At 34.1% G+C, this 12,095-nt stretch overlaps 1 protein-coding gene across 1 annotated transcript; it reads right to left on the bottom strand.

Annotated features, from left to right (window-relative positions):
- Window positions 1-98: 98 nt before the first annotated feature.
- On the bottom strand, window positions 99-10,097 carry LOC111408067 (cyclin-H1-1). The gene is made up of 13 exons (XM_023037836.1): window positions 9,954-10,097; window positions 9,305-9,355; window positions 8,302-8,371; window positions 8,048-8,166; window positions 7,877-7,950; window positions 7,482-7,602; window positions 7,334-7,402; window positions 7,138-7,179; window positions 5,148-5,225; window positions 946-1,004; window positions 778-862; window positions 591-679; window positions 99-513 (listed from the first exon to the last, which is right to left on the bottom strand). Exons 1-13 carry the CDS (start codon window positions 10,011-10,013, stop codon window positions 462-464), a joined length of 969 nt encoding a protein of 322 aa, XP_022893604.1. The 5' UTR covers window positions 10,014-10,097; the 3' UTR covers window positions 99-461.
- Window positions 10,098-12,095: the final 1,998 nt, after the last annotated feature.

The raw sequence follows: 12,095 nt of genomic DNA, 5'->3' as shown, positions 1-12,095 counted from the left end.
ATTGAACAGCTGGAAAAAGTCCTAGCTTACGGAAAGAGGAAATTATTATTTTTTTTTTTTTTTTTTGCTGAATTGTGAAATAATGACACACGTAAACATATTTCTAAACAAGGAATTAATAAAGTAACTTGGTGCTTATTTACAATCATAGTCAAAACACGCTTACTCTAAAAATAATCACCTCTTTTCAGAAATTACAAGAATGTCAAATGCTTTTCACATTAAAATTTAACTTTTTCCCTGTTGTCTAATATTGTAAGATATCAATTGTTTATAAAGATTTTCTCATAGTTTTGTCCAGGCAATACCACACCACACCGAACATTTCATGGAAGATGTTCCCTCAGCAGAAGATGCAACAAAATGTTGTGAAATCTCCAACCATACTCTGGTTAACTGCCGCAATATGTCGACACACAAGCTCAAGGAATTAGATAGACTTAAGAGTCGGGATAAAGAGATCATTGCATTTCATTTGAACCCTCCTTAGATCTGTGCTTTCGTTTTTTACTCCTGTATCAACAAAACGCGATTTACATGAGAAAGAGAAAATCCATCCAAGAACAAAGGGTAAGGTTCACCGAAAGTACTTGTCATGAGAACTTGGATCCAAACATGATTTGAGTTTCCTATCGATATGCTTTACATCTTTGGAAGTAGGCGTCTCCAGCCTATTTATCTGTAAAAGTATCTCGAATACTTCAGCGGTTAGTGGACTAGCAAAGTAGTTACATATTGTTAGGATTACAATATAATGCCATAGGAAATAAATTATACCATAGTATCGATGGCATTCAAGGAAATGTTGAACTCTGAAATGGGAAAAGCAGGATTCTGCCTCGACAGCATGCTTTTCAGGTATCTAGACGAGGTTTATTTACAGTTATTTTGGACAAGAAGTGGAATTTGACCTGTAACTAATTAAGTGATTGAATGTATTCAAACCTCTCAAAGTCAAAAAATTTATGCACATTGCAAGACCTCCGTAAGGCTGTCAATGCCAGCTGCAGAAACAACAGATAAAGAAAGAAAACCATTAATTAAAAAGATTGACAAATCAGAATGATAATCCAATCAAAAAGAAGTGCACAAAGAAAGAGCAGAAGGTGAAGCAAGAATGCTTATTATGAAAGCCACAAGTCACCCTCGCAACATGCAATGCAATGAAATATATTATATACAGGTAAATGTTCAACCTAGGTCTCAAAGTAAATGCTTGGTTTTTTACTTGGATTAGATTTTTAGGCAAAGATAGACTTTTAACAATTTCTCACCTTTGCACCTTTCCTCCACAGGAAAAAATGGAAATATGTTGTCATAATTCCGTTCACAGTTCCCCAACAGCTAATGATTACCAGTTATCCGACCCGGACAGAGAAGAACAAGAATATAAAATAAGTGTTTCCATAATTATTCAAAACTCAGATTACTTTCCTCTATATTGTTCCCCACGCCATCCAAAAACACCATAAGGAAAAAAAGGTGGAAAACTGTGTTTCAACAAGAGCATACACCAGTGAGCAGAAAAAGGTAGGAGAAAAGCCATGATCCCCATATACCAAAATGGAGAGTGAGAGACAGGTATATTTTACGGATTAGTGATGAAACAAAGGGAGACGTGTTTGCTGCAAGAGTTCTATCTAAAATGACTCTTAGCACAGCTTGCCATGTTGGTATGAGATAACCAGCTCTATCTGGGCAAAAGGACAACTTGGTTGCACATCAACTGCATAATTTATAAACGACCAGCAGAGTAACTTGGTTGTGGTAGTTGGTAATTAATAGAATTGAACATGAGATACAATATCCATAGTTCATTTAACATGCTGAACCTATGCAATTCCTTGTTCATTGGTGACTGTTCACGCATCATAAACACAAAAGTTGTTATGAGAAAATGGAAAATACATGTATGTTTCACTTCTAAAATATTTGAGAATGCAACCATATATGCAGAGTACATAGATTCCTACAAGGCTAGGAGATTTTACAGTCAATGAACTAAACTTCATAACTCCCTTATCCTTAAAATCATCTCACTCTCCCAATATACGCAGTCTTCCTAAATTCCTTGCCCATATCTAAATCCTTTATTCTTATCTCAACAAATATATGTAACTTTCCACACTCACCCTGAAGCTGGCTCAAAATGATCAAATGTCTAATTTTTTTCTCTCATCAATATTCCGTATTTGAGGGGCTTCAGCAGAAGATGGGTGAAACCATACTTTTTGGTATAAGAAAATCCCCAAGGATGGAAGAAAAATATTTTCTCCTATAACCAGTTCTAAAGATACCAGAAGAACACATCCAGTGCGTTTTTGGAAACTCGTAATTCTTCAAACTTGTTGGCTTCCCATGTAATTTCAACAATTTCTCTCATATGTTGAGCTTTTTTGCGGTAGTCACACATGATATTTTCCTTCTCATTCTGTCTCTTCGTATTTTCGGCATACCAACTAATGCAGTCTCAGGGATATTAAGGTCGAAACCCTGAAAGTTGTAAAACATTCTAAACAGATAGCATGTGCCCACTAGTATCCTGTGAGGTCTCCAACCTCCTCTCTGACATAATTAATTGAGCCATTAGGATCAGAGGATGACTTTGATACCAAGAAAGCCAACATGGAGAAAACATATAGCTTCAATGCAGATATACAAAAATACAACCATATATAAAGTACATAGGTCTCCTATTAGACTAGGAGATACTGCACATTAGTAATTCAAATTTCCCAACTCTTCCATCCTTCTCTAATAATTATGCCGCACTCCCATGAGAACTTAAGTTCCCAGCTACTTCGCCCTTATTGTAAATCTCTTATTCTTATCTCGACAAACACATGCAACTTGCCACAACATACAAATTATGATATATCTTAGCATCATGTCATCTTATTTTGTGGCTAGTGAAAAATGAATAACTATGTTAATTCTTCCCTGATTTTAATAGATTTTTCAAAGTATTCCCCCTTAAACTGATCTATTTCTACAATGCTTACATGCTAGATCAGAAAAATATTTCATCTTTAGAAACCTTTGAAATGCAATCCTTATAAAAAAAATGTGAAACCCTGTTGGTTTCTTAGTTTATTCTGAAACCTGGTCAAGGACAATATGAAGTAGGCAGAGCATAGTTTGCCAAGTCAGGGACATTACTAATATAATTTTTCCCTAAGCATATGTTTATGTGCAAAAAGGCAATAAAAATTATACACGAGCATTTTGAACTTTGTCAAGAACCTAAACATGTAGAACACAGGCCAGGTACACTCAAAGGGTTGGCTGCCTAAATACTGGATCTTGGCTACGTTTTAGCTTGGGGCAAGAGGAACTGTAAAAGTGGGAACTTGCAAATGCCCATGTGGTGCAGGCAGGAAGGGAAGCCACAAAACAATCTTTATTTAGGGGTTGCACCTGGAAGCCGACAAGAAGATGCTAAAAACTGCATATTGTGCAAGTAATAAATGAATGCTCTCCTGAACAGCAATATATTTTATTTTATTTTTTTATATTCTAACCCATAAAATATTACACAGCATAGAAAATAAAAATGTAACAGTAAGGGAAGGTTAAATTTTTCCTTTTTAAGTTTACAAACACAAGCCAAAACAAAGTTAGTTTCTACAAGCTTTAGAACTCTGTAGCACGGATACTTCAATTAGGGTAGCTTGTCCGTGTCCAACATGTGTCGATGCCGAGACTCCTCAAACACTCTATCATAAATATTTTTCATTCCTTATTTAAAATATTATATATTTTTTACTCAAAATTATTAGTAAATAACAAATAAGTACTCATATTTAAAAGATTTCAATAAAAAATAAATTTAATAACAAACATAAAACTAAATTTATACTATGCCCTTGTTTGAGCCACATTATTTTCATAGGAAAGCATTTTTGAATAGTGTTTTGATAGAAAATGTATGGTTAAGAAATAAAGAAAAGTTTTGGATTTGCGTGTAATATTATTTTATTGAATAATGTGTAGTTAAAATAATGTCAAATCATTTTTAAGAATATATTTTTTTAAAAGAATGTGGGTCAAATAGGGCCTATATAAATGAAGACTTTTAAAAATTTTAATCGGTGGCATGTCGTGTCGATACTTTTTGAAAAATCACATGTCGGAGTATTGTGTCGGACACATGTGTCCGTATCAAAGCATCATAGCTTTAGAAGAATAATGGTACAAATAGTACAAATATAGCAAGCACGAGCAGGCAAAGGAAGAACAGAGCTTAAAATAAAATAAAAGCACCGTCACAACCAGAGATCAATGCGGATTGTTCTTCAATGGCTCAAAAGGTTAGAACTATGCCATGTCTATCCTAGTGAAAGATGTGCTCTCATAGTACATAAAAAATCACAATAATAAAAGATGAAGAGATATGTGGAAGTCAAAAGAAATGAGAAAGGATAAGCGTAAACAACTAGGCTGCAGGCAAATAACTTGTAGATATAGCATATTGCTACGCAACTTGTACCAAAACACAAATCTAAATGTTCAGGTCCATTATTTTTTAACTAAGCATTTGCATATTTCTATATTTACTATACTCATCTCCAGGTCCATTAGAAATTAGAGGTACTTCAAAACTTTCTACAGTCCATGAAACATGAGCTCAAGTTATTATTGTAGGACCCACTTAATCTCTACAGATACATGATTGACATGAGTCATACCGGACTATATGGATGAGCAGTATTTGCTAAGTTGTCCCTCATAAATACATGAATGGTAAACTTTGGCCCACCATGTACTTGTACAAACAAAGTTCATTTTCAAAGGTTAACTTACATCTCAAAAGAGAGGAAAGGTGCAATCCCATTATTTCCAATCACAATTTAGCATAGTTAATTTGATTAGATGATCTCAGAAATGCTTAATCGCAAAAGAGTTTGCAGCCAGCTAATGGATATTGTATTAAGAGTATAAATTTGAGTGAAAAGGTTGATTAAAAAGTTCAAACTGTCAATTAATTAGATATTGGACAAATTCTGAAGACCAGCCTTCCATACACATAAACAGAATTGAATTAATTCTCTCCCTAATTTTAAAAAGAAAATTAGGGAAAATATTAAGTGATAAAGGTCTTCAGCAAATATATCAGACAAGAGGACTTCATATTGACTGATAATTACCTGCCCAGGAGGGAATAGAAGGGGTGCTTCTGTACGCATAATTCTATCTACTTCCACCTTTGCAGATACATGCAAATCCTAAAGCAGAAGTTAGCAATTAGCACAATTAAAGAAAACGCATGAGATACATTGCATTCAAATCAAGCATAAGAAGTACAATAACAAACTCCACAAAATTCTAGAGGCTAATAGACCCTTCATGGAAAGCTATAAATCGATACTTTGAAAATAAATGATTTTGCAACAATCTAGAAGCTGTTTTTATTTTTGCCACCGCAATTCTCATTTTCTTGTTAGGCTGGTGAATGGGCAATGTGCATGCTTCGATTTCTTCCACCTGCCATGAGAAGTCTTGGCCCCCTAGTGAAACACAATTAAACTTCTGTTTTAATGTGGTAGATATTGCATTTCACAAAGCATACTCAGCTACAAAAGTCCTACATGGCCACTCCACCAAGAGGGAAAGCAAAGAACCTTTTGTGTCATGCACACTCCTCTCATATATCATAAATTACAAACTTCCACCCAAATTAACGGAGGTTTTTGGCTTTAATGTCAAACTGGCATTCTTCTAAAGCCATATTTATGTTACTTTTTCGGATCATTAATAAATCATTTTACATCACTAAACATACTTGGCATTCCATAATCCACACCACGGTCCATATCATATACCTTATACTACCTTCCAAAGTATAAAGGTTTTTGGCCTTCCATTGTCAAATTGAAGGACTTTCAAATCCACATTTTACGTCAATCTATTAGAGGATTTTGTGATCACGTATATTATTTATCTAAATCTAAACAAATTAATTATGAATCATGCACTCGAAAGAAAATGATTTGACCATAAAAGTCAAAGAAGTCGATAAATTTTGGGGAAAGGGAGGAGTTTACCAGGTTCATTAATTAAAAAGCACCCAAGCTTCCACCTCAAGGGGCCCCACCATAAGGCATTCGTTGAGTGCCTTGAAGCTTATGCCTTGGGTGATATTTAAGGATTACACTATAACTAAAATGCATGCCTCAAGCATAGGCCCCGGGGTGTCTGAGGTAAGCATTTGTTGTCTTGTCCTTCTAGACTTTCTATTACTTGCCACAGCTTTTAAGGGTGACTGTTTTATACTCTAGAAAATTGCAAAGCCTATTGGGCTATTTTAAACACATAACACTAAAAACAAGGGGAAAAAAGGGAGAAATGACGATAGAGCAAGTAATAAACCCCTCTCACACATGAAGTTGCAATTAATCAATGGCATATGGCTAGTGACAAGAGAGTATGAATGTAGCTTCAGTTTTTTATTTGTTTTATTTTTCTTCTTGTTGTCTGGTATTATAATTTTCTTTCTATACAATTTTAAGAGAGGGAAAGAGGAATGCACTACTGCAAGTGAAGGAGGAAAAGAGAGTTAACAAATTAACAATGATGAAGAGAATAATAGGGGAATTTGCTATATTAATAATTTTATGGAAGACTTCAAGGCATTTTCGTCTTCTAGCACTTGATATTCAAGTATGTTTTGTGACTACTATTTTGACGGTTAATTATTTGCTATTTTAATTGATTATATTTTATATTTGTTCGCAATTTAAATTTTTAATTTGTTAAATGGTGATATTGTGGATTTCGAAATGGTTTAGGGTTCAGAGCATACTTTTGTAAAATATTTTATTGGGTTGTATTGAGGCTTAAACAATTGCACTGGACCAGATTGTAAGATATAATTGTAAAAGTGGAATTTTGAGATTTCCTACGATAATTAAGCAATGTAAAAAAAAAAAAAAAAAAAAAAAAAAAAAAAAAAAAAAACCTTGAGAATTAGTCCACTATGCCCATGTTTTTTCTTGATAAAAAATTGTTGCATGTATATAATTTTAAAATCAATAAAAGTTTTAGGTCACGTGAACTAAGAATTGCAGCCCTTGTTTGAAAAAAAATGAATAATTCTTTGTGTTTATACTATAGGAATCAAAATGGACAAGTTGACACCTTAATCTTCTCGGATTGCTCGTCTCTTTCTCCATAGAACTCCTATAGAGCCAACAAGAATGATCATGAAACAAGGTGAGAGATATATTACACCACAAAGTACTAACGGAAACCAATTAAAAAATCAAACTAAATAATAACAATGCAGAATAATGCATGTTTATAATTGCTTCAACAGTAAGTTGGAAAAAAAAACCTCCACATCATTGACAAAGCCTTCAAGTGCACGATATGGTGCATAAACGATAAGATCAAATCCTAGACTCTGCAAGGACAGGGAAATCTATCAAAATATTAGAGAAAAAACAACAGAAGAAAATAGCATATGCATGTAACATTCATGCCTGAAGAACCAGCATTTCATTATCGAGGATCATCTGATGATCCTGCTCAATCCCTTTACCAAGCTCCTCTGCTGATACATGATTCTCTTCTGCCTTACAAGCTGCATATATGCAGGTTAACCTACAATGGAAGTAAGTCATACAAATTCGTTGTAGCTGCTGATTGATAAAAAGGAATTCCGTTCTTCTGTATCTAGCATTTAGTGTGATAAGAACGCAAACTATGACAGAAGCATGAAGCAAATTGTCCAATTGTCTATTGTTAAGAGGCCAAGATGATGTAAACAAGGTTCAGTGTTATCTTTTGTGGTTTTCAATGTATTTTAACCTTTAAAACAAAAGAGAAACTTCTAAAATTAATCAAAACTAATGTCTCAATTGAGATGTAATCATACATGATGTTCTTTGGGTGATGTTCCATCACAGACCATTGCAGATAAAACCTTTTAAAATAAATAAGAGCTGTTGCCTGAAAACAAGAAGCAAATAAAAAGTAAAGTTAGAATCACAATCTAATCCCTATAATTTATAGACCAACATAATGTTCAAGAAACATAATCATATACCTGAATTTTGCGTGGGAACTTGAAGGCATCACATACATCTTGGATTTTGAACTCGTAGAAAGCCCGGAGAAGTTTTTCTTCCTCAGTCTTTAGTGGTTTTGGACGAGAATGCTTCTCAGCTGACACACAAGCGAAAATAGCAAGGTACAAAATCAAATAAAATGATGATCTCATCTTTCGTCAACCAGGAATATTCAACTAGAATTTGCAACTAGTTATAAGATAGAGATATGGTTTCAAGATGAAGAGTTTACCACTATCATTGTGAGGTTCGGCATAAGAGAATGAACCATCAATGTCGACTTCCATTCGAGTTGCTCCATACTTACACACATGTTACGGTCTTAGCATCATTGGAATAACATATTGATACAGAACAAATAATCTAGGAATATTAAACTTGTACAAATAAAGACTGTGATGAATCGTTACCATAATGACAAATAACTATCAAAATAGCAGTACTAGGTCCTTTATCTATGTCTCCCAAAAACTGACCTAACTTCTAATATTTTCATCTCTAAAAGGCTAACTATTTTTTCTAATACTTACTCACTTTCTTTTTCTTCAGGGGACAAGACTTCTAATTTGATGATTTATGCACAAGAAAGAGAGGAAAAGAAAATAATAAAAAAGTTAGTGGAACTCTGGCATCATCTTAAATGTACGCGTTTCAAAATGAAAACATTATTTTCTGAGATTCAGTAAGAAATAGAACTGCAACTAGTGGAGTCATAAATAGTAATAGGATTTAAACCATGCATGATTAGATCTTCTTAAGTTTACCAACGCAACAGCAGTGTGGCAACCATCTCAAATCAAAGCACTATGTGCAGAGCCAAATTCAAGATTCACTATTCTGAACTTAAAAGGACTCAATTACCTAAAATTAGAAAGTTTTCCAAGCTGGAAAACAATAAAACAGGGCTTTTTCAGGTATGACAAGAAGTTAACAGCTACTGAGGTCATTGCTCTTCAAGTTTGTAGCTAGGGTTTATTTTGCCCTTATAATTAGATAATCAATTTTTTAGTTCCCATTTCCCTCATCAAAAAACAGATATATCTTTGGAATCCCTTTTTATTTATTTTATTGATCAATTTCTCTCCTGTATATATCACATAGGTTAATGGTGCCCAACAGATTTCCTACAGATCCCATTCCATCAATTCTGCATAGTTAAGATTCAAAAGAACATCAAATTTAACAGGCGCCTGCACAGAGACACACACATATATATCGATATAACATAAAAATACCTTCTCCAGTGCTTGCTTAGCTCTTTGATTAGCAGCCTTGTATTTTTCTTTCTGTATAGAATCAGAAAAAGAAGAGTGATGTTTATTTTAATTTAAGCAGACAATTTCCCAAATGAAAAAAAGAGTAAAAAAAAAAAAAAAACATAACAATAGAATGCACAGAAACTAATAATTTCTTCTACCTTTGCAGACGAAAAATGGACTAAAAATGATAATAACATAATGCCCAGAAATGAATAATTTCTTTAACTTTCCCAAATGAAAAAGGAGGAAAAAAAAATAACAGAGTGCTAGACATTAATAATTTCCTCAACTTTCCCAAATGAAAAGTCGAGCAAAGACGGTAATAACCTGAGCGCCCAGAAATTAATAATTTCTTAAACTTTCCCAAATGAAATGGAGTACAAAACATAATTATAGAATGCCCACAACTAACTTCTTAAACTTTCCCAAATGTAAATTGGAGTAAAATGCCCAGAAAATTTATAATTTCTTCAACTTCCCCCAGTGAAAAATGGTTAAAAAGATATAACAGAAAGCCCACGTACTAATAATTTTTCAACGGCGATAAAGTAGGAAAATGTTCAAAATAAATAAATAAATAAAATAAATAGAAGTTTAGAATGAAAGAGTGAAGAGGAGTCATTACGAGATCTTGCGGAGTGAATATCCATTTTGCTCTGTGAGTAGATGTAGTAAAATCAGCCATTGCTCCCTCTCCAACGCGACGACGCTAAAATGGGTTTTGGCGAATCAAGATTCCCGTTTTGTATCGAATGGTTAGGCACGTTTGCCTATTTTTGAAAATATATAGTTTAAGTGCTTGTTTGGCTGAAATTTTGATAATTGATTTTTTAACCGTTAGAAATAAAGTGGATCTTATCTGTGTGTGAGAAGAATTTAAAAATCACTATGGGAATGTAAAATAACGATCAAAAAATTGATTTTAATTGACTTAAAATTTAAACCAAAGAAGCTCTAAGTTTAAGAAGTGCTTGTTTGCACGGTGGACAAAAATCGAACAAATCCACGAAAATCGATCAACCCAATCCAATTGGACTAGTTTGGGTTGGTTTTTTCTTAGGGAAGAATCCATGACTCAGCTTTTAAGTACGAGCCATTCAAATTCAAGCATGTAAGTTCAAATATGCAAAAATCAGGTGTTTGTCTGGACCAGATGAAAATTGTAATTTATCCCGTTAAAAATTACAATTTGAATGTTTGGGTTAAAAATGCCTGACACATATCCAACAACAGTCACGTATTCACACCCTAATTATCGAATTTGCCCTCAATTGTTGGAGATATTGGACGTATTTATTAATTAATTATAATATTTTTATTAATTAAATATACTAAGATCGCAATTATACAATAAATAATCATGAATGCATATTTATAGGTCATAGATGCATACTCATATGTCACAACGTCACATATTATCAAATTAATTAATCAAAAGTTATTTCATCGATTGCAAATCAAACAATTTATAGATCACAATTTATTTATCGGTAATAGACTTTCAAATTAATTGCTCACAAATTATTTTTCAGTCACATATTATCAAACTTTTAGGTCATAGTTAAATACTTGGGCACAAGTGCCAATTTATTGGTCACATATTATTTTTAGTTACAAATTTCATGTTACATTTGAATACGTGGTCAAAAATTATACAATTTATTGGTCACAATCCTAAGTAATTGGGGTCACAAACACCCCATTCCATCCTCATCCATCGTCATTGCCACTATTCGCACCAACAAAACAACACACCAACTTACCATCACTGTAGCACCATTGTCACCAACACCTACACCACCAATGATTCAGCCACGCCACTAACACCACCAACGCGACCAGCTTTCCATCTCAACCACACTAAAACAACAATTCCCACCCAAAAAACCCCCAAAGCTATCGCTGCGGACCACCAAAAAAATCATCGCCACTGCAACACCGACACTCACGCTGCCCAAAATTGGCACCACAATCATCACCGCCAAAGCTAGTAACCACTACCACCAGCAAAACACACAATCCAAACTACTTTACAACTACCACAAAAATCAAATTCATGGCTGAAGATCACCCTAAAGCTATGGTCGAGCATCGATGTGCACAGGGCTCAAATTGTCGCGACGATGTGAAAGAGCTACTTAAATCAAGGCGTGTAATAGGAATGGAAACGTACAGCTCACAGCATCGCTACTCCCAACGGTCAATGACGTCGTTGCGCCAGAGATCTTCTTTCAGGGGGAAGCGTCGTTGAGAAAGAAGAGAGTGACTTGTGTGTTTAGAGAGAAAGAGGAATGAGACGGTATAGGGAAGGGTTAGGTTTTATGTTTGGGTCGGGTGGGTAAACTATAGATACTTGATTTTTGCTTAAATAACTTACTCACCTGAATTTTGAATTATAAATTTTAAACACCTGCTTTTATGTAATTTTCTCTTTTTCTTAAAAAAAATTCTGTTGGGTTGAATTTTTTAGAAAAAAATGGGTTGGGTTGATCCATCAAAACCAATAAAACCCTTCCAACCCAACCCACTTCTTAAAAAATTGGAAAAAAAAAATTAAAAACAAATGTAAAAATTAAAAAGTTGAAACCTCCTAGCCCTAATTACAAGGTCTTATCATTTCTCTCATACTTCCTCTTTCTTTCTAACCCTAAAGCTAAATGCTGCCTTCTCTCATTCTTTCTCGTTCAAGCCCATCGACGGTCGTCAACTCTATTTGCATCTAGGCTTGATGCTAATCACCGGCCTTTGTTTCTTTTGGTACTCTTAA

This window comes from Olea europaea, chromosome 13, assembly GCF_002742605.1.
Source record: "Olea europaea var. sylvestris chromosome 13, O_europaea_v1, whole genome shotgun sequence".
Taxonomy (NCBI): Eukaryota; Viridiplantae; Streptophyta; class Magnoliopsida; order Lamiales; family Oleaceae; genus Olea; species Olea europaea.
This window is presented reverse-complemented; position numbering and strand designations above follow the sequence as displayed.